The sequence below is a fragment of the Stegodyphus dumicola genome, chromosome X2 (assembly GCF_044657685.1).
Source record: "Stegodyphus dumicola isolate Sdum_Otavi_A_Nest chromosome X2, ASM4465768v1".
NCBI classification, from domain to species: Eukaryota; Metazoa; Arthropoda; class Arachnida; order Araneae; family Eresidae; genus Stegodyphus; species Stegodyphus dumicola.
The window spans coordinates 34,746,009-34,770,595 of NC_140781.1; the positions used below are offsets into that span (position 1 = coordinate 34,746,009).

Here is a 24,587-nt window from a genome sequence, read left to right on the forward strand (position 1 = left end):
CACGAATTAACTCTCGGGGGATTTCAGCAAGATGGCGTATGATGCAGGCTTTCAACTTAGGTCCTCATTCCTTCTCCATAAACACGGTCTTTTAGGAATCCCCACAACCAGAAATCACAGGGATTTAAGTCTGGTAAACGAGGAGGCCAGGCATCTGGAAAAGCTCTGGATACAATAAGATTCTCGCCAAAGTTAGCATGAAGCACTTCTTTGACTTGGCGCCCAATGTGGGAAGTTGCGCCGTCTTGCATGAAGACAGTGGTCTGCAAACATTGCCGTTCCTTAAAGCAGGGACGATTGGCTGTCGGAGGAGTTCACTGTACCGTGCACTAGTGGGAGAGCACATTTTAGGACCTTGAGAAGTGAGTTTCAAAGAAAAACGGTCCGAAGATAAAATCAGCAGTAAATCCACACCATACAGTCAGATAATCAGAATGCAGTGGTTACTGGTACAGGACATTAGGAGGTGAAGCACCACATATGCGGCAATTTTGATTATTCACAGCTCCATCTAAAGAAAAGTGCGCCTTATTTGACCATAGAATTTTCCAAGCAAAGCGTCATCGACATCCACTCTGGCCAAAATCGTCAAGCAAATTCAGAGCGTGTTTGGTGGTCTTGGGGTTGCAGCATTTGTACCAAGTGTATCTTATACGGATAATACTTGTATTTTAAAATGGATCGCGGAATTTTTCGTACTGTAGACCAAGGAATCGCTAACTCACGTGACACCGATCGAGCACTTGCTGAAGAATAGCGGGAATTGTGAGCTCTTTGAACCATAGTACTAGCGACTTCTTCGACAGTTTCATTCGCAACTGGTATCCGCCCTCATTCTGGCAGCACAACCAAGTCTCCATTCTCTTCAAATTTCATAATCATCTTCTTCAAACCATTCTTCGACATGGGCCCTTTTCGCAATCCCTTCAAACGACGATATTCACGCAATGCAGCTAAGCTTTTGTTGCCTTTTTGATAAAACAGTTTTACCAGAAAACTCGATCTTTCTACTGTAAAGTCATGATTAACAATGACAAATGCACGCAGAATGAGTTTCTGGCCATGACTGTAAGTCTTTTTATATGTTTGACTAATTTGCATAAGGAATTTTTAAAATTGCCATCTGGTGGTCAAAATTTTAACTAATTTTTTATTCCAGAGATCTTTTCCCCATAGTCCATATAACGCATATACCAAGTTTCATCAAAATCCTATATGCAGAATGGGTTCTACAAGGGTCTGAACAGAGTCACTTTAATTATAACTACCCTGTACAATAATAAGATGCTACTGGTTTCTCTATCATCATTCAGCCGCGTTTATGTCGGATAATTGAGATTGTTGGAGATTTTAGAACTGCATATAAATGGCATGTCTACACTTAATATGAAACTCTGAGTTGCGTAATTTTAATGCACTTTAAATGTGCTTTGCAATTTACATTGGCTGCTCATAAATTGCTGGTGAAGTAAGAATAAACAATTGAATAATTTTATTATTATTACATCTATAAGGTATTTCTCCTTCCTTCTTAGCACACCTTCGTGGTGTAGTGGTCAGCACGCTCGACGCGCATTCGAGAGGTCCGTGGTTCGAGTCCCGGCGAGAGCATTGCTCCTTTTTCATCACTCTTGCTTCGAAATAACGTAATGTCTCAACTCATCAATGGAAAAATAAGTTCAAGAATAAAGTTGGTAAGCGATTCCGTGAAAATATGTAATAGCCATTTGATTGAAACAAAAGCTTAAAAAGTTAATTAAAAAAGCTTAGAGAATTTTAAATAGTACCTCTTTCAAACTAACGTTGCAATCAGTGTTCTACAGTTGGGGAAAATTATTCTAATTGGTTAATTTCGTGTCACATTTTAGGATTATAGGACCGAAAACACTATATTATTATTTCCCTTAATGTTACTAAATGTACAATAAAAAAATTGTAAACAAATGTTTGCATATAGAACTGGATGATAACATGCTGGATAATATTTTAGGCTGATTACTTAAAAATAGATTTAATGTAAATGATAGTGAACTTTGAAACATTTCAAATTAATTTTCATTTTAAAGAAACTTGTTTCTTGAGCCTATAAAAGAACAGCTTATTTAATATACCAATTACGAGAGTATTTCTTTTGTAAATGTTTAAAAAAACATTTCCTCAAATAATAAAAAGAAAAAAAGATAGAAATGGGGTAAATATAAGCTTCAGTAGTTCTCAGCTTAAGGGTTCAGGCTTGATTTGTGCTCCCATTTCAGTTTAGAGAGAGCAATTGCATCCAAGGAATTGTTTGAAGAGAGAGTGAGTGTAACGCAAGAAATTTGCATCGAAGTAGCAGATCCAATGATCTTCATCTGATGCTTTTGCAAAGCAATAAATGGAATCTCCTACTTATGAGAAGTGTTCCTCGTTAAGTTCTAGGAAATCTTGCGCATCCAGTTCAAAATCTTCGTAAATTTTCCCTGAGGCAAAGATGATAAAAAAGAACTCAGTTTTCTTGTATTTTTTCCTTTAGCTCTTGGCTAATAGCAATACTTATGTTATCACAAATGGACAAATTAGGTGATTCAAAATGTGTATATCTGTATAAAACTAGATGACGTAAATAGCTGGAACATTTGTATTGATTGCATCCGTGTATTTGCAATTGAAACATAAAAGAGGTACTCTTTCTTTCTTTCAAAGTAAAAGCACAGCAAAAGTGCGAGAGTAATTTTGCCCCGCACAAACATATATATACGTTTATGTCTTGATTATATATATATATATATATATAATAACGTCTCATGTTCTTTAGAAGCATAAAATGTACGAAACGTTTTTAAACACTTAGAAGTGAATCATCATTACGTTTTGTAAAGTACCAGAGAGGTAGGAAAAGGGATGTAAAGTACCCTTTTATTTGACTCAATGAAAGTTAACAAAAGGCATTACTAGTGCTCACAAAATATAGCCAGACATTATGGCTTAAAATCAAAGATAATGAATAGACTTTACTAAGACTACACAAATAAAGTAACGCGCAAGTTGTCTTTGATCTAAAGTCAGCGTGACAAACCTAATGGCAAGAATAACGCAATGCCGCACAATACTACTTTCAGGAGAATCGAACTCAGCAACGTGGCCTTCAGCAAGCAGAACACGCTCTGATTCTAACCTCTAAAATCTTATTTTAAATACTACCTCCTTTCTCGTTCATTTGATAAACACACGAGTTAGAAATCTATATTATGGCAGGAAAATGGAAATGAGGAGGATAAGAAAGCAAATTAACATAAAAGAACTGGTAAAAGAACTAAACGATACCTTACAATATATATAATAATACATAATATGTGCACACATTAAACTTGCAGGAATCAGAATTTACTTCAGTTTATATTATCAAATTTATTTTATCCTATTTTTAATTTTAATGCATTTACGTTATATTTAATAACACATGCAATTTTGGAAATGAGTGAACAATTCTTTCAAAAGAAAAATCTCAATACAATGTCCCAAATGAAATTATTAAAGTGAAAAATATCATGGCAAGTGGAAATTTTTCCGTTTGTGTTATGAGAGAAAGATATGGCCTGTGCTACAATATATCGCATCTAAAAAATTAGCTTTTTTTTTTTTTTTCTTTCATGCAAAGCAATAAAAAATGAAGGAAACTTAGTACATTTGGTCGAAATAGCTGTTTATTATAGAAAGATGACTAAAATACGTACAGATAGAAAAAATTTCAAAAGTTTACTTCTATGACAAAGAACTAAAAATGTTTTAAATCGTGAGTATATTCAGATTATTGATTTCCATTATATCTAAACATTCTGTCTCAACGTTGCAAATCTTAGGTAAGTGTGACGCATACACAGCGTAATTAACAGATGCGGTGTCGTTCATTTTTTATTATTCCCAATTTGATTACACATAATTGTTGCGTTACGTTTTGCACTTATTTACTTTAAAAGAAGACATAATGGGTCTAACACCTGTGTGAAATGATTTCAGCTATGCTGTAACAAGAACACACTAGCATCTACTGAATGAAAGTCTAGAACAGCGGTTCTCAACATTTTGACTAACGCGTACCATCTAAACAAAAACTGAAAAACTTTAGTACCATCACTGCATTTTGCAATGATTATTTTTCAATTTCTCAATAGAAATATTAATACACACTGCTCGACATTGAAAATGCAGAGAAGGAGTGGTCAGAAAGTGATGAAATTTCGAAAAAAGACAGAGACAGCAAGCAGCAATAAGTGATCTTTATTTCAAAATGATAGTCCGAATACAGAGCGAGAACGGCGTCGGCTCAGTAGGATTTAGGACTACCACGGACAGCGATGCACGAAGAAACACGTCTAGGCATAGAGTCAATAAGAATGCGGATGGTGTCCTGAGGGATGGCTCTCCATTCCCTTTCAACCATTTGCCACAGTTCGTCTTCTGAACGAGGCAGGGGCAGGGTCTGCAAACGGCGTCCAATCACATCACACACATGTTCGATTGGTGACAGGTCAGGAGAGTATGGTGGCCAGGGAAGCGTCTGTATACCTTGCAGAGCATGTTGGCAGATGCGAGCACTGTGTGGTCGGGCGTTATCCTGATGAAATATTGCATTAGGCAGCCCCTGAAGGTAGGGGATTGCCACCGGCCGCAGTACACTATCCACTATCCAAGTATCGTTGGGCCGTCATAGTGACCTGAATACGAACTAGAGGTAACCTGGAATCGTAGGCAATAGCGCCCCAAACCATTATGCCACGTTGTCGCGTGGTGGGGCGTTCCAGAGTTACTGCCGGATTAGATCTGTCTCCACGTCGACGCCACACACGTATGCGGCGACTGTCACTGGATAAACAGAAGCGTGACTCATCTCAAAATACGACGTTTCGCCATTCTGTCGTCCACATCGCTCCAGTCCGGCACCATTCTAAACGTTGGCGTCTATGCTGTGGGGTCAATGGCAGTATTCTTAACGGACGCCGTGAGTGTAGGCCACGTTCAACCAATCGACGGAAAATGGTTCTAGTCGACACGGGAATATCCAGGGTATCTTACACATGCTGCAGAATCGCGGCACAAGTGACTTGCGGGATCGCCACAGCTTGTCGGCGGATATGTCGATCCACGCGTGCTGACGTCACTCTGGCTGCACCTGCACCCTCCTTCTTTCAACATTTCCTTGTTCCAACCATGTTTGCCATAGCCGATGCACCATGCTCGCATCCATGTGGGTATCAGCTGCGATTTGACGTAAGGACAAACTCGCCCTTCTCAGTCCGATCACCATACCCCTCGTAAAATCGTCTATCTGCCGGAAGTGCTTTCATTGACGGCGGCCTGGCATTCTCTCCTATTACACGTATCCTCCGGGACAAAAACCAACTTTTTTCGATAATTCGTCTGGCAGAAATAACGACACGAATATTGCCCATTCTGCACGTTCCTTCCCTTATATTTTACTTCACGTGCGTCGGAGATCTGCGCATTTCACATCATTCGCATAACTCAGTGACATGCGTCTACTCTAAAATTTGCATAAATTTCTGACCACTCCTTCTTGGTGTTGCATTTTCAACGTCGAGCAGTGTATATTGCCATTTGCACAACCTGCTGGCTATTTAACCACTTAAAAAATACTAGATTAAAAATTAGTTACCATTTTACTTATCAAAATTTAAATTATAATACTTTAATTCTAAAATTTAGTTTGAAATTTGGGACTGTTTAAGAGAGATGAATTTCCTTTATGTCTGGTCTTATTTCACTTAGTTTTAACCGTAAATTAGGATCCACTATTCAGATTAAATCTTTGTAGATTGACCTTAAGAAAATAGATAGATAGAATGCTTTAAATTCAGACAACTCTAAAAGCTTTTTTTTTCCTTTGAAATTAATGTGCTCAATCAATATGCATTTTATACAAAGTTTCATAATGGAAGTTTCAATGGTTTAACTGTCAAGAAGAAAGTAATCATTATGTCAAATAATGGCATGATTTAGATGACCAGTAGTATACCTTTAAAATGGGTAGGAAACTGGTGTCAAAACTTATACGCTTTATTATTCCGAAACATTTTGGTATTTTGCTCTTTTACACAGGCAAAACAAGGGAAAGAGTTATAAAATGAAACTTAATTAATTTCCATTTTTCTAAGCGAAATAAGTATTATTTAATATGAAAATTTAATCTATGATTTTATTGATTACTTTGAAAAATAATAATATATTTACTAATTACTGAAATAAATGTATTTATTTGTTAAAACTTACTTGTATTTTGGCTGCTTGGCGAGTACGAATATTATTAATGTATAATAATAGTCTTTCAACCTCATTGAAAACCCTTTCTAAACTTAAGTAACAGAAAAAATTAGCAATCAGTTACAATCAATTTAAACCAATATAGGTTATAAAAAAAATGGAAGCTTACTCCTTTATTCGAGCTCTGCTTTAATGACTATTGATATCGTCTAACAAAATGCATCTATTTAGTACGATAAAGAACTTGATTACATTTTTTTAATTGGTAACGAAACTTGATGGTCAGAATGGCGTGTATCTGGATGAAACAGAATAAATAAGAATTTTCCAAAAAAAATATCATGATATTTGTTGCGCACATATTAAAATGTAATGTTTGCCATTAACTGGCAGAAGATTATATTTTTTTGTGTGTATTCGCCATAATTGTGTGTTTAACATGTAGCGCATAATTTACTTTGTATAACAAGTAGCAGTACCATTATAAATTAATTGCTCAACTAGGCTCACTGATAAGTTAGAACATCGCTGAAATCCTTTTAACTAAGTCAGGAAGACGTGCATTGAACGCAAATGAGTTTTTGCAATAATGGAGGTACATCATTAGTGAAAACAATGTCTCTTTATTCAACTTCTTTTTATTTGTTTTCCTTCGGTAAAAATGTAAAAATGATTAATTTTCTTGAAGTAATCCGATAATTAAGTTTTTTTCCATCAATTCATGTTCAGATTTTAAAATCATTTTGAATTTACTATTATCTCCAAAGGGCAGTTCAATTATCATCCTCATTATATGTCCTAGCCAATTGATATGCTGCGGAATTTATTTTAGAGAATCATTGCGAAATTCAACTTTTTAAACGTAGTCAATAGGGAATCAATGAGGGATTGTAAAGAATTAGAGTATTCTCTCCCGCGCGCTATCTTGGTGTAAGTGGTTAGCACGTCCAGTGGTGACCCTTCCTCAAAGTGGAAAATTCATCATTCGAATACTAGCGAATGGCCGAATTACCAGCATTTTTCATGTATTTTTCATGTTTCTCACTCCCAAAATACTTTTTTTTTTTTTTTTTTTGTTCTCCGCAAGCTTAATAAAATATTAAAATATCTTTGTTTTAGCGTTAAGGAAGAAAAACTTTAAAATAAAACAAAAGTGTTTTCGATCAAAAAATTGCACATTTTCAAGTCTCTTTATTTTAACCTAGGATTCACTCTTTATGAGCTATAAGTGAGACCGCATGCAGCAAGTGGCACTGGAAAAGTTTTTTTTTTTTTTTTTTTTTTTTTTGGTTTTATTAGATTACGGCAAAGCACTCGAGGGCTATCTGGGATGCTTTCGTGGAGGCCTTTCTAAGGAAAACTAGCTCGTACACTTTACACATGGAGAAAACCACGTAAACGCCCATGCAGCCAGCCCGTTCGCGGAATTCCAACCTCGGACCGAACTACCAGTGTTCAGCGACGTTACCGCTCGGCCGCTGGTGGGCCGGCACTGGAAAAGCAAAATTGATTTCAGAGCATATACGCAGTTAAAGGATCTTTAGTAATGCATTTCCAATCATTTTCCTGTACTGGAAAGGTACCTGATTAATAATCTATGAATTTCTAGAAGATATGCTATAACACATATTGTACAAATATGGTTATTCATGAAAAATATCACCTGGCAAGTTATTCAACAAATTTTAAAAGAATGAGATGAAAGAAAACTCAAATACAGGGGTACACGCTGTAAACAACTACCGGTTAAAAAAACTGGAATGACAGAATCAAAAATTTTTGTCGATATATTGTCACTATAAAAATGAGTCATATGTCTGGATAGCACATACCAGATCTGATGATGAACGTTTCCTCCAAAGTTTAGTCCGCTGAATTTGACCAGTGGGCCATCACTTTATTCACATTATGGACCTCAAAGTAAAGTTGACAGACAAAAAAAATGTCGTTGAATTTCTACTCAGCGACGAGCTCCATTTCCACATGGGTGTCAAAAATCGTTTTATTTGCATTTGGAAATGACGCGTGAGAAGGATGGTTTTATCCCTTTTATCTAAACTCTTACTCTACCTTCATTTCAAGCGGAAAAAGTTATTTTCAGAATATGTCACTTTAAAAATCTTTAAACCAACGATTAGCTAACGTCAGTTTACTAAAACGTCAAAAACGGTCAAAAAAATTTAAAATGGTGTTTTTTGACGATATCCCTAGTATAGTCTTTCGGCATGATAATATTACCATATATATTATAAATATTCGTGACGTTTATTTTTAGGCACAGACACCATTTCATGATCTGACGGTTCTAAAGGTCCATCATTAAGTGAATGGCTGGAGGATTTCAACAAGCATGTCTTCCAATTTATTCTTAAACTAGCTGTCAAATAACCTGGGAAAAAAGGGTAATTAACACGACTAATAAGCCATTCATTTAGAACTTTATGTGGCTTATTGAAACGGTGTGTTAATAATAAGCTCAAGAAAGAAGAGTTTTGTTACATTAAAATAATTGATTAACGAACTAGAATTTCTGTTCAACTGAAATTCAAATCATGGAATTATTTAGAACACACTTAGAGTAAGTATATTTATAACAAATGTCTAATTCCTAATATTTTCTGAGTACCATAATGCGGCACTCAATGATGGTGGCATGCCTGTCCTTATCTGCATTGAAAGCTTTCAAAGATAAAATTTAATTAAATTATTAAGATCCCTGATATATGAAGCAGATATCCGTAGTCCAAGTATTTCCGGAATATTTAGACATGGCATAAACAGATCCTACTGCTAAGGTATAACAGGAGCTTGAAATTAATATTTACACAAGGAATATATCAAATATTTTGGAACAATTTAAATTTTTTAAAAAATATAACAGTGCTCTTTACACCAGATAATATATTTCTGTCATATTTCCTTAAATAAGTAGTGACACTGTATGAAAAGAGGACTTGCTAGTCTTATTTCTAACACTTTGTCAAAGTCATTTCTTCTATTTATGCACACTCAGGTGCCAAAATATTAGAAACTACCCTTAATAACGCGATCGACCTTTAGCTTTAATCACAGCCGATAGTCTGGCCCGAATTTATGAAGGTGCTAATATCGTTCCTGATCGTATGCTGACATAATGAAGCTCTAATTTCTCTTATATTGGATAATAGTGTTCGTAAATGTCCAAAGCCCACCAGCGGCCGAGCGGTAAAGACGCTGAACACTGTAGTTCGGTCTGAGGTTCGAATCCCGCGAACGGGCTGGCTGCATGGGCGTTTTCGTGGTTTTCCCCATGTGTAGCGTGTATACGAGCCAGTTTCCCTTAGAAAGTCCTCCACGAAGGCATCCCTCCCTTTAGGCAGATAGCCCTCGTGTGCTTTGCCATAATTGAATATTCCAATTCCAATTCCTAAATGTCCAAAAAAAATCTTCCTTCCCAAATATGCTGAGTAAGATTGATGTCAGAGGACTCAGTGGAACATGGAAGCAATTTAAACTCTAGATCATGCTCTTCAAATTAATTCGAGATCAAACGTACACTGTGATTAGACGCATTTTCTTGCTGAAAGTAACCAATTGCATCAGGGAACACTACAGATAAGAAACGAGTACATATGATCGGCAACGATATTGAGGTAAACTGAGGTGATGCGTGTAATTCCAAGACATATCATGGGATTCACTGCTCTGCAGAAGAATATTTTGCAGATCCAAATTCCAGTACCTTCAGCCTGAAGAATTTCCATTAGGTGCAAGAATTTTTTCTTGTTTGTCCCATACTCTGATCCTCCCACTTGCATCATGAGGAGCCAAAAAAATAACAATAAGGGCAATTAGGGGAACAGTGGTAGATGAACCACTGTTCAAGTATTTGAACAGTGGCTCATCTACCACTGTTCAAATATAGTGGCAGAACAATGGAACAGTGATCCTGCCTTGAGCCACTGTTCAAGCACTCGGCCGTACCGCTGCATGAAAAAAAAAGTCTTGAAGATTAGCTGTTTCAGAAATACTGGTACCAAGACTTATTGCAGCCATAATCAGGCCTCGTTCAGAGTCGCTAACATCTTTCTTTCAACCATTTTAACATTAACTGTAGCGATTTTTTTTTTAACCACTTGCGCTAAAAAGACGTGCCACGCACGTCGAGATGCTTTTGTCTCAAACCGCGAGCGACGTGAACACCACGTCGATAGGCATTTATCGCAAAAATGAAAATAACGTGGTGCACACGTCGCCTAACAACGAGATTGTTTATTTCTCGAGTTACAGCTCTGGATTGCACTCGCAGACGCGAAGCGGCGTAAATGAGACACTTTACCGCTTGTTATATTGTAGCACACAGCACCGCAACCGCGAAGTTTAGTCGTAGTGCAAGTGGTTAAGAGGAAAGTACCTTAAATAAGCAATTTCTGGCTGTTATATCAATGTAAGTCGTACAGTCATTAGTTTTTTATGCGTAATGCCTTCGGCGGTATTCAAAATCCCAATCTAGCTGGTCGTTCTTGCCAATTGCATCGTGAAGGCACGCTGTAAGGAAGGCGAAAATATCTTAGAACGTCACTGGGAAAAAAAAAAAAAAAAAAAAGTCCATGTAAGAAAATAGTTTTCTCTAATATTCTGACCACTCATTATTAGTGACTAGAAAATTATAACGTATCAAAAGGTCAATCCGGTTTACATGATATCTAAACGCAACCGCATAAAAAGTGGCGGGGTGATTAAAGCAATAAATAAAAATGCTTCAGATTCTATACTAGGGTGGCTGACTGAGCTATGTCATGCTGATCTGTACTTTCTTCTATGATTACCCTAAATACAAACATTTTTTATAGAAATATGCTTATTGAGTGGTTTTAGTCACAAAATCCTGGTGGTTCCCATCCGTTCCTGTTGATACTTGTTAAACCTGCCGGTTGTTTATTTTTCAGAAAAATAGATGGTGCGTCTTGCCTATATTATCTGTCTTCTTAACATTTCTCATACGTTATCAGGATAACCTCTAAGACAGCGGTTCTCAACCTTTTGACTAACGCGAACCATCTACACAAAAATTGGAAAATTTTTAGTACCACCACTACATTTTACAATGATTATTTTTCAATTTCTCAGAAGAAATATTAAAAAATTTATATTTCGCCATTTACACAACCTGTTGGCTCTTTGTATTAAATATGCACAGATAAAAAATATTAGATTAAAAACTGGTTAACATTTGAATCATCAAAATTAAAGTTATAATAATTAGGTGGATCTAGTAACATTTTACGATAGCTAAAAACATTTTCATCCAGGACTAAAGCGCATTACTTATTCTTTAATGCAAACAGCAGTTGACATTATTTACTTTAAAAACACATTTTTATCGCATTCCATAGCAAACTATACCGTGATTCTTTCAGTATTCCGTCACATACATCAGAAAAATATGTTAGTGAAGAGAAACATATTGTCTCATAGTCACGGCATGGCTTTGACAGTTCAAATGATTTGATAATTTCGTGGTTCAAAGGAAGAGTTTATAGCTCTATTAGAACGAAAAAAAGGCAAATTAATGTTTCTAATAATTTTATATAGAAAGTAACGTACAAATGCATGTACTTTTTATGTAGAAAGTTACCATTTAAAGACTGATTCAGGCAGGAAATAAAGAGATTAATACAAACATCGCCCAATTAATTATCTAATAAAGTTATAACACGCTGTTAAAAGAGTAAGAAGAGTTATATAAGTGATTTAACTATTGTTTTTTGATAAAAAGTCTTGTTTAGTACATAAAGCATTATAGATTGGCACCCAAATTAAATATTTGATAATCGCCTTAATAAAATATTTGATGGTTTCGGTTAGGAACGTTCGTTTTAAATAATAATATTACCACTTTCAGTACGGATATTTACTGCTCTTTTTGACGTACTGGTCACTTTCAAAGCTGGCTGTCAGCTGAAGGTTATCGCCATGAGATTAGTTCAGTGTATTTTATACTTCAAAGTTTTCAAAGTTGCCGTTGAAAGGTCAATTTCTATGTTATTTTTGTATTTATATATGTGATTGCTGAATTAAAATGTATTTAGGTATCACACATCTGAAAGCTTTTCTCAAACTGACACTTATAACCAAATATACTTTACCTCTGAATTTGCGGTAGATGGCGTTCCGGAAGGCAAAAATGGAAGTAGGAATTCCAGTGCAATATGTTAATTGCAAACTGTGTGTTAAATGCTCTGCCATCATGAAAGAAAGCAATATGGAAATCCTGCATTTAATGATTCATGCCCTACGCTTTAATGCACCATTGCGTACTCGAGGGTTAAGCAATCGATTTTAGTTTCGCCGAGACTAACGCAGAAGAAAACCGCGGATGACTAAAAATTTATTCACAATTCTTCTCAAGACCGGAAACACAAACGTGCCACGGCTAACATATGCCTGGGGAAAAGTTGCATTATCTGCGACAAACTCCGTCGGCCAAAATGTTTTTATCGTTTCTCCCATTTCTGTCCCCTGACGCTGAATTGATTGGCAAAAATCGTTGGGTTTCTCTTTTTTTACCTCCCTGACATTGAAGGTTCCAGGTTTAGAAATTCTTCAGATCTCTCAGCAGTCTGTTTCTTCGTCAGGAAGTTTTCCCCTCGTCTAAATCGATCGGAACTGTTTGTTTCGCACTTTGATTTCTTTTCCTGCCCGAGAGTCACTCTAGATGGAGCCGTTGCTTTTCTCTGTGATTCATCGGTTTGTTTCTTACTTATACCTTCGAGCAATTTTTTTAAAGTTTTCAGCGTTGCACAAGAAAGCCCTTTTTACCATATACAGATGGTCCAAGTTTTTACGTTTAATTACAAGGATACCAAGATTTTTTTATCGTTATTATTAATGTCCAAGTTAGTTTATTTATCAACTGAAACTAAAGTCAAGAAAAATTCAAATAAATGTATTTCAGTCTATGATCAATATTTTCTTTTCAAAAAATTACAGTCCTTTTCCACTTCCATCTGTTTATGAGAAATGACGTTTATAAAACTCTGCAGCTGGCGATAACATTTACTTGAAAGGAAGCTCGGGTATTCCCTGTGGCTGCTGAACCGTTTTACCGAACGTCTATTTCATTTCCACCAAATTTTACAGATTCATTTTACAAAAGCCTATTTCCTTGTTTTCTGCAAACTATCATATTTTCCCGTCATTTGTTCACTCTGAAAGTCAGCTAATTAGTAATAAAATAAAAGTGAATGATGAAATGTGCGAAGCTAGAAGGATATAGTGACGCTATTTCCTACTGCGGATTTGCCTGTTGCATCTTAATATACTGTTTAGCTCTTAGCATTCTGTGTTGTGATCCATTTAGCTCACAAATTTACGCTTTTGATTTAAATGATCTGCTGTACACGAGTTAGTTAAGTGTTTAAATATTAAAAAGGAATTTTTAAAGTTACTTTGCATTCACCCCAACAGCACGGCACGTCGCTGCAACATTGCAAACGTGTCGCATTGTGACGACCTCAATGTCGCAGTAACGTTGTAGGAATGGCTTAATGTCCGCTTTTTGCGACGTCACATTGCGAAGTTGATGTGAAGTCACATTATGACATTGCTGTGAAGTCACACTGCGACACGGTTGCGTAGTCGAGCTGCAACGTTGTCGTGAAATTACACTGTGAAATTGTTATGAAGTCGCACTGCGACATGGATGCGTAGTGGCGCTACAACGTTGTCGTGAAATTACACTGTTAAATTGTTGTGAAGTCGCACTGCGACTTTCATGTAACAACTCATTTCGACTTTAATATAAAGCCATAGAGTGACATGAATGCAGCATAATAAAGTGCCATGAATATAATGTCACTAAGGATGTAAATGCATGTCATGCAACTCTGGATTACTTTCTAAATGTTTTGAGTGATGAACTCCTATTGAACAGGTAACTACAACAATGTTTTAATGATCCAAATACTTCCGTAATATTCGAAATTTTTAAATGATTGAAAATATCCAATATAATTATTTGAAATTTTCTCATCTTAGTAAGGTTGTATCTCATCCTATTAAGGTTATATAACTGTAAACTAGAGTATACAGAAAATGCAGAATGTTTTATTTATCCAGTAAGAAGTTATACTCTTCAAGTTATTAAAATCTTACCAGAATCTTCGAAATTTTTAAATTATTGATATTATTCAACATAATCATATAAATTTTTTTCAATGATTACTATTATATATAATTATAATTGAAGTTATATAACTGTGATGCATTTATGATTTATTTACATTTTTATGTAAAACATAGCGTATACCTTCAAATGTAAATTAGATGACTAGATGAATGTATGATCCAAACATGATCATATTGTCATTTTCTAAGCATTTTACATATTGCAAAGACTTTTGAGTATTACACCTGTCCAGAAGAAGCAAAACTTTGCTTTCTTTCCTTAGAATTTAATATTTAAAGACATATTTTTTCAAAATTTCGAAACTGCATTAAAAGTCGGAGTTCTTATAAGAGCTTATTAAAAATATTATGTTTCTTAATTTAATACCTCCCATTTTTTACCAAATAGAAATATTTCAAAAATTCTATTTAGTTTGCAATGTATTTTTTAATTGTTTGACTTTGCACAATTTTGCCTTCTGCGTTTCTCTCTTCCTTAATTGCTTTTTCTTCCAGAAAATGAATAGAATTATTAGATTTGACAATTAGAATAGAGAAAACCCATTTTAATACTACATAAAAACACGATATTTACCTATTTGAATACTTTCTTGTATGACGAAATGCTATGTTTTGAACAAAAACCTTTTGTAAATCAACACAATCTTTCAATAAAATCTTAGACTTCAAATGCGCGAATGAGGCTTAATCTGGAATAAAGAACGAATAGCTGTGGGTACAAAAAAATAAGTGGATCCAAAATGTGGCCGTGGAAAATAAATCACGAAATTTATATATAGTAATATAAAACATGCATTTGCTTTCACCATTGCTTCTTCATTGAAAAATTACAAATGTATGCTATATTTAACTAAATTAATAAGTTTAAAATAATATTCTTACCCTGCATATCATCAATATATTTCAATAATTCTATCAAATAAAAACACTACTTAATTCGTTTTATTACTTATTAATTTGAATCACTTAGTTTAAATATTTCTGTATTTAATAAATATATTTTACTGCTCTCTCATCAGTTAAAGTTTAAAATTAACATAATTTTACACAGTTTTTAATGTAAAAGCATAACATATTTGCATGAATAAATAATTCCAGTTCATGCAACAATGATTGTTACTACTGTTCAGTTATGGAAAATTTTCAGTAGTCACTTCTGAGAATATACATTTTACTACTTACTGCCATCATAGCAATGTTTAAATACTATTTATAGATCCTAGGGCCAACTAAATGAAATAGCTGAAAAATCTTAAAAATGTATTATATATTGTGCATGTGACTTTCATACTGATATGCGGTATGCCTCAACAAAGGACTTTTTGAGCAGTTAAGGGAATAATTACATCCTACTATCAAAATACTGTGTTGATCAGAACATTGTTGAAATAATTTGTTTTTTGTGTATTTATGTTTTGCTGCATTTAAAACATATATTGATAAAACTTTTTGGGCAAATTAAATTTGTATTTCTTCATTCAGATATTAAGTCGTACAAAAAATACCTACAGTGAGCTATGTGAATGAAATCAAATATATAAAATTAGTATTTTTTCCAATAAATGTACGACAGTTTTAATTAATAAATATGAAGATGTAAAAATATCCATTCACCTAGACAAACCATAACAAACTTAAATCCATTTCTTGTAAAAATTTTAAAGATCATTTTAATATATTTTATGAAGCATTTTCTTAATTAATAAGAAGTTAATACTGTTAATAACACATTTTATTTATATCAACAATTAGGTAAATATATATACAGTTTTTCAAATGGCCATCGTTGAATTTTATAATATGACTCATATATTCATAATATATGGTTACAATGCTTCCTTCAGCTTCCTGAAATTAAACAAAATATGTATTATTGTTATAAAATATCTAATGCTATTATATGCATTGAGATGAGCAGTGACCGTTACAAGAGTTTTAAAACAATTTATTAAATTTTAAATTATTTTAAAATTGATAGAAAACTCCAAATTTTTAAATAAGTATTAAATAGTTCTATGATCGTCTGATTTACTGTTAGAGGACACCCAGACCGTTTCAAACGATAGGAATAGAATATTTAAGAATTTATAATACTTATAATTTAGTAAAAACAAATATAAACTTTAAGTTTTTAGATTCTAAGATTTCAAGACAGCTTCTATACAAAAAGGTTCATAAAATTCATATACATACGGAAATTCTAGCACCCAAAATGAATATTCAATTTGAATTAATTTTCATACTTACATTTCATTTCTTTCTTTACGTTGCTTTGCATACTTCAACCAGTTAGATGTTATAGTAGCAACTTTCTCTTCAGTTATTGAAGGGAGATGAATTCGCACTATCTCTGAAAGATACATTAAATGTAAAATTTATTTGTGAATTTTTAATTATAATTACTGCATTTATAAACAGAAAATCAATGAAATAAAAGGCATAAAATTTTTTCAATGCATCTATCATCATCTTAAATATATTTTATCGCTATCATCTTAAATTGTGTTAACAATTGTGAAAGCAATTAAAATATAAGAGAAATAACACAAAAAATTATTATGAAACAATTAATTCTAAAACTGAAAAATTGAAAAAAGTTTTTGAATCAAATCTTCATTGATTCAAAAACTTTTTTCGAAAGTACTAGTTTACAAACTGTCGTTTACGACCGTCGTTCAACGAAGCAAGTATAATTATCTAATTTTCTCAGGTAAATTTAAATTTTAATTGTGCACCGCAATTAAGTAGTCCCAATTGTATTACCACGATCACCTATGCACAGAGCTTAGTTTCTAAAATTAAATGTGCAACAGCTTTATGAAGCTCCGACGGAACGGCAACAGAAATAAATAGGCAATAAATAATAAGGAATAATATTTAAAAATTAATAAGTGTTGAATAATTGAAATATAATGCGTTGTTGTTACTAATTTCACTTGTCAGGCGTAGTCAGCACAAGCAAGCCCAGGAAATTAATTTTGGCAAGGAGTACAAGATTGCACCTGTCGTTGGCAAATGCCTTGAGAACCATATAGGTGACAGCATCAATTTAGCTCAGTTCTGCCCCAGTTTTGAGGGAGATCACCCCCAGAGGGCGAGTCTCAGGGTCTCCCAGTCCTATTTTCTTACCATCAGCTTCTCGAGAGAACTTTCAGCTTGCAGCATATTTTGATTGCCCCATGCCGCGCAGACATCTTACATTTACAAACACCCAGGCCTTCTTCGGGATTCGAATCCGGGAGCTTTGGTACGGCAGTCAGAGTCACTAATCACTATTCCGGTTGGGCGGCAAAATATAATGTAAAAGAACAAAGCTCTATTTAATTAAGCTCAATTAGTGACAAATGGATAGATAATAAACTAAGTAACAACGCATCATGAAAATTAAATAACAGAACAAATGAGGATTAAACATCATTTTGTGGATAAAAGAAAAGTAAACATTTTAAGTAACATTTTGAATATTTGCGATCAGATAAAAACTGCTACTTTATTTTGTCTTTTAATTCATTTAAAGTCTTCTTGACTTAATAGGTTCAGACCCTAAACATATTCCTCTTCCTTGATCCATTTATGTATGGGATATCTTCTCAGATGCTAATGTCTACCTGCGTTACTTCTTTTGGGATAGTCAGATAGTTTTTGGGATAGTAATCCGATTCTTCGAATAAATACTTCACTCGAAGACAGAAAGCTAAGGGTATGGCTTAATATAAGTCCTCCTCGCGCATTTAAATTTAGCAGATTAAATATTATGAAATTAATCGAACGTAAATTATCAAGATATTTTCTAACTGATGACGTATGTAAAAATATATTTATAAATGTTGACTTACGTAAAATAACCTGCGATAAATTCAGGCATTTAAATGCCTTCTTTTTTTTGGCACCTGACCAACTGCATTCTTTAGCTAGTGCGTCTGTCATCACACTCTTCAAAATATTCATTAAGGTTTGGTATTCTCCTCTACCACCGATATATTTTAATTCGTTGATCTAAAAATAAAAATTATCTTTAATATATAAATGCATAACAAACAGCGTATCTTATTCCATCATTTACGAAAATTATTTCGTAACTTCTCACTTTAACTTTCTTCAAAAGTTATGAAAATTATTTCATAACTTTTGAAGAAATCTACTTTTCCTCAAAATAAAATGTAAATGTAGCCTTAAGTATAAAATCATAATGTTTTCGCTGTTCCATTTTCATATTTTACTACATTTTACGCAGTTAGCTTTTATGTAAAGGGAATAAACTAATACAGAAAAATAAAATTTCGGTTAAGTAAAAAATGTAACAGAAATTACTTTATAAAATGAAAGTGTGATAAAAGGAAAAAATAAAGAAATTACTAAAAATCAATGTAAAAAATTATTATTCTAAATAAAAAATAAAAAATTATTATTCTAAATAAAAAATAAAGAAATTACTAAATAAAAAATAAATTTTTAAATAAAAAATTATTAAAAATTATTATGGATTTAATTCTAAACTCTTTGGTCGAGCTTCAGTTGCAGAATGAGTTTTCAGCAAGTCCATCTTTTCTTCCAATATTTTCAATCTGCTCGATACACAGTTTAATTTTTTTTAAATTAGACGTTGAAATTCTACAAAAGAGAAAGGGTCAAGGTATTACATAATTATTCTGAAAACAGAACACTCCATGTTACTATTGGCAGATTCATAAAAGGTAACGGAACCTTTATTGGATCTTTCTGGTAAGTCTGCTTTCGGAGTATTATAGCCATCAGAGCTGCAGTGAGGACTAGCTGTAAGGGATGCAGACATTTCTGTTTGGCTATATTTTGCCAGTGTGCATTCTGGTAGCAGTGGCAAGTCCAACTCCGCTGGCTTCTTTATTATAGTGTCTTCATCTGAAGAATAGGAGAATTAAGGTAAAATTAAGGTAACTAAAGGGATTTCGAGAGCATCAAATCTGTATAAAAATAATGTAGTTAAATTTGTTCAAGCAAATATATTATTTCCTAACATGATTGACAATTTTTGATTTTTTTATTACAAGGAAGACTATTTTTCCGCTTTTTAATCAGCTTTCTAAATTATACTGTGAGAAAAATGAACGACAAGAATACATTTGAAATACAGAACATATCTTGCTTGCTGTTCCAAAAATTCGGAGAACCCGATGCAACTGCCAATGTTCCGGTTCTGGGGCTTGATGCGATGCAATGAATTTGTTTAATTTTATCCGATTCAGCTTTTCATTTGGCCAATAGCATTCATCCTTATTAGCCGAAAACCAAGAACTTGGCAGCATTTGTACCCCATCATCGAATTCCGCGATGTAAAAGAAACTCATGATAAAGCTAAAATAACTATTTTAGATATTTTAGTTAAATGTAAAATACACTGGTGTTCAAAAATTAAGGACGAGACGGTTTTTTCAATATAACTTTGTATAAAAGCTTTCCAAATCAACACATTTAATACCGTAAGATCCTCAATACATAAGGACATGAGTAATGTAAGCAACACTTACTAAAAGAGAAATCAGAGGGATACAAAGAAGCTTTATTGAAAAAGTAGCATGGAACGCAATGCGACTGAAGGCCGAAACATCCCTGTGATGGGTGTCCAGCAAGAAACATCCGGTCTTTAATAGGGGATATGATCTCCCCTGACTGCTAGGCAGGTTTCACAGCGTCTGCCCATGCTGAGAATGAGGGTTTCAATGAGTTGTTGAGGCATTGCTGCCCATTCCTCTTGCAGCGCCAATCGAAGCTCCGGAATCGTTACTGGTGGTAAGGTACGAGCTGCCAAGCGTCTGCCTAGAAAATCCCATACATGCTCGATGGGATTGAGATCCGGAGATCGTGCCGGCCAATCCATACGTTCAATATCCTCACTCTCTAAGAGCTGTTCGGCAGCTACTGTGCGATGACATGGTGCATTGTCGTCCATGAAAAGGAACTGCGGACCCATAGCGCCTCTAAAAAGACGAACATATGGAAGAATATCGTTACAATAACGGGTCCCTTTGACTGAACCTGCGTCGAAGATGTGAAGGTCTGTACGACTACCAAGCATGATGCCTCCCCAAACGAGAACACCGCCACCTCCATTCCTGTCCTTTTCAATGATGTTCGAGGGATGATTGCGGCTTCCCCGCTCTCTCCAGATGAGTATGCGATGAGAATCGCTACTCAGACTGAATCTGCTCTCATCTGTAAAGAGTACTCGTCCCCATTCATTGTCTCTCCAATTCCGGTGTTCCCGGCACCGCAGAGAACGCCTTCTCCGATGGGCAGGCGTTAGAGGTACACACCGTACAGGACGTCGTGCAAACAGAGCACCACCGTGCAGTTTTCTGGCCACGGTAAAACGCGATATCGGTCGTCCAGTCGCCTGTGTCGTGTGTCTAGCGATTTCTCCCGCTGTCTGCCGCCTGTTTCTTCTGGCCTGTAAGGCAATATACCGGTCATCTGCGGGTGTGTTTCCTCGTGGACGACCACTACTAAACCCCCGGATAGCTGTTCCTGTAGTTTGAAATTGTCTCCAAAGTCGTGAAACGATGCTGTGAGCAATTCCGAACTCTGCAGCCACACTTGTCACACTGCGGCCTTCCTCCAACTTCCCAATGATTCGACCTCGGGTAAAAGCACCCAGATGTCGTCTAACAGATTGATTATTCGCCGTTTCTCGCTGAGGCAGCAACTCGGTGTGATTTTAACTGCTATACGGCGTGCAATCTCTTTGCCAGAAATACTGATCTTACACCGACAACATGCTTTATACTACTCAGACACTCCCCCATTACGTCTACCTGCATATCTGCGCATGTGCTACCGTACATCACCTTACTTAATCTCCTGATTGGTCTTTCTGTCCGCTCTGCCTCTTCGTTCAGCTGATATGCTAATTTTTCGACTTAATTTTTGCACACCAGTGTAAATAAAATAGCGTAATATTTCGTGCAAAATATTTTAGATTTAAATCAGAAGTTTAGAGAAGAACAATTTGCAAATAAATTCGACATTTAATACAGTTTATACCTATGTTCATTATACACCTAACTGTACGTTTTTAATGGCTTCAGATTTAACAGTTACGGAGGGGTATTTCTTTTTTACTTTGATATAATATGGTTCTAAGAGAGTTTCTTTGAAAACATTAATTGGAAGAAATATTCTTAATGAATACTTACAAAAAAATCTTTATTAATCTTAAATCATCATAAACAGACAGTTTAAACTTAAATGATCAAATTCTGTTACTGATCTTAAACGAGGCATTAACGATTAAGCGATCTTAAACGTCTTAACTTCTGTTTATGAAACTTAAATGATCATAAACAGAAAATTTCATAGATACTATGATACTATGAATACTCATATATACTATGAAATATATACTCATATATATTATCAATTTCATAGATACTATGAAATTTTCTGTAGTAAATACCTGCAAAGTAGAAACTACCCTAACTGTCTACTAAGAATTTTATTTATTTTATCGATGTATGTATGATGATTTATCTAGGTATGAAATGAATTAAAATTCGAATTTGCTACTTAAAAAGAACTTTGCTTCATCAGTTAACCCTAGTACAAAAAAAAAAAAAAAAAAAATGTAGTAGAAGGGGAATATGCATTTAATTGGTTTAATTATTCCGAGACTACCTTTTAGGAACAACTATATAAAAAATATTTCATATGAAATAAAGTTGCAACACTTAGAGTAATAGGACCACGTTCATTACTCTTTGCAGAACTTTTCTTTCCCTAAATTACTGACATAGCTTATTTCATCTGCATATACATTTTTATGAATTAAAAATGTATTTAATTGCGTAAAAGGAAATAATTATTTAATTAAAAAATTTTATATTTCTTTCTTTGTATAAGTAGTTTAGTCTCAGGCAGGAAAGTGATGTTCTGTTTTTATATATGCATTACAGGATTATTTTCGTATTATTTTCGAAAAATTAGCAAACCTTGTAAAAACATGATCGGATGTATTTAATTATCAATTAAATAAATTACAATAGCCAAACATCAAAAGCATGTACCTGGTAGTTTATGACCCAGCTTCCGAAAACATTTATGAAAAATTGTGGCTTGAATTGAGAGCGCAGGAGATTTTTACAAAATATTCTCATATTTAGAGTTGATTTTGGACATTAGTACAGTACTTGCATTTGCAGATGCCCACTTCTAGCACTTATTGTCCTCTAGCATTTCAAAGATACATATTGTGACAAAGTTCTGGTTCAACTTTCATCTGAAGCCTACAGCTTTGACACAGCAATTTTTTTAATATTTAAGCATACGCAAACAGCTAATTGGACAGCTTTTTGGAGTTACAGTAGAGACAATATAATGGAATCACTTTAATGCAGTACTTGCATGAGATGTAATACACTAAAAGAACTCGAAAAAAAATTTTAAAATTTCCCTTGATTAAAGATTATCCACAAATGTCTGTACATAAATGTTACTTTAAGATGAAATTCTGCAAAGTCGACAATGATTTCAAGAAAAGGCAGATTGAAAAATAAAGTATTTCAATAAATTTGATGTACTTAACATCAAGTCTGCACTTGCATTGTTTTAGAGTGGAATTTATGCTAGATAACTTCTAATTTCTAAATTGTTGCATAGTTTTTGCATTCAAATATATTCGCGTTTTTAACTTTTTAACATGTTTAATAGTATTGCTATATAACATATGGTTTAACAAAATGAAAAGGTATGATCTTTTGCAGTACTTGTAATTTTGTCTGTCACGTTATTACAAGTTTACGTGATTTTTTTGGTTGGCTTTAAATGTTTTTTATTTTAATTTTTTACTCAATATTACAGAATTCTAGGCTTTTGACTTTCTAAAAGATAAACCCCAGAGCATAATATTTAAAAAAATTTGATTATTTGCATTTCAGATATTGCGTATGTCAAAGTTTACTAAGTTGTAACGTAGAATTTAAAAGCATTAAAAACCAAAGTAACACCAACGTACTGCTAATTAATCTGTGTGCAGTGAATTAGAGGAAAGACAGCAAACAAATCTTTCTTAATGCCCATCAACCATGATTTGCCAACAACGTGAGAAACAGGCCATCTTTGAAAATCAGAATTTATTTTAACAACATGACTGTTATTTATGCTAGATTCGCAAGGGCTGTCATATAAGTTTATAATATATGCATAATGTAAGTATAATAATTGGTTCGAATGAGAATTACCGCACTCAACAAAATGTTTTTCTGGAGCTGCCGTTTACGCTGTGAATGCTGTAAAGAAATATTGACACAATCAGACCTTATATCACAGAATACTAGAGAAAAAAGAAAATTCTTCGTCCACTTACATGAAGATGTAACGGGTATGAGAAACGATTTCCAAAAACAAGAGCTTTTTAAAATGCTAACTAGTCTGGCGAAAATGTTCTTAAAAATGGCAAAACATATTTGTCAACATCTTTATTTGGTAGCACGAGCAACTACAAGTACGTTTTAGAATTTTTTTTTCTTTCTTTAGTTTTGATATCTTAGGATAATAAAAATTGTTCTTTTTAGAATGAAAAGATACTACTTATATGTTTTGCAAAATTTTGTTCTAATCCACTTCGATTTTTTGTTCTAATCTTCTTCCTCTAGTTCACAAACTTTTTCTAACTGTCCTAGTTCCTACTTGTCCTTAATTTTAAATCATGACTTTCGTAAGCAACTTGGGCTTACGCTTACTGGGGGGGGGGAGAGATAGGTATAAACGTCTACTTCTGTCGTGACTGAAACATCTATATATATACCTTTCTTTTAAATATTATCGGAAATTCTCATTGTAATTTTACATTTTAATTTAAAAGTTTTAATAAATATTTAAAACAATTTATTACAATTTGAAACATTTATGAATGTGGCTATCTTAATAAGCTCCTTCTCTGCAGCCTTGAAATGTTTGTAGGCACACATCTGAACACCTACTAAACAAATTTAATTATTTTAAAGTTATATAATTAAAATTGAAAGCAATTTCAATACTGAACGTTTTCTGTTTAGTAAATTACTTAAAAGTCATTAGAGAAAAGTTTTACATTTTTAAATATTAAAATAAAATTTTTCATACGACGGTTTCAATTATGAACGTTTTCTGTTTAGTAGATTATTTAAAAGTCATTAAACAAAACGTTTACA

The 24,587-nt window shown here is 34.0% G+C and overlaps 1 protein-coding gene and 1 non-coding gene across 14 annotated transcripts in view; one reads left to right on the forward strand and one right to left on the reverse strand.

Annotated features, from left to right (window-relative positions):
• The first annotated feature begins 1,538 nt into the window (after positions 1-1,538).
• On the forward strand, positions 1,539-1,611 carry TRNAA-CGC (transfer RNA alanine (anticodon CGC)). Its single transcript has one exon. It is a non-coding gene; the product is annotated as a tRNA-Ala (tRNA).
• Positions 1,612-16,141: 14,530 nt separating this feature from the next.
• LOC146992727 (uncharacterized) overlaps positions 16,142-24,587 on the reverse strand; it is a 62,975-nt gene continuing 54,529 nt past the window's right edge. For 9 of the 13 annotated variants that reach the window (XM_085810163.1, XM_085810168.1, XM_085810164.1 and 6 more), the window contains 3 exons: positions 19,132-19,305; positions 16,675-16,777; positions 16,142-16,275 (listed from right to left, as the gene is read on the reverse strand). In XM_085810163.1, coding sequence (XP_085666289.1) covers positions 16,254-16,275; positions 16,675-16,777; positions 19,132-19,305 — 299 coding nt within the window. In that variant the 3' untranslated portion in view covers positions 16,142-16,253. Of the gene's footprint in view, positions 16,276-16,674; positions 16,778-18,263; positions 18,424-19,131; positions 19,306-24,587 lie in introns of all 13 variants that reach the window. The other 4 variants (XM_085810172.1, XM_085810171.1, XM_085810170.1 and 1 more) reach the window with 1 other exon arrangement.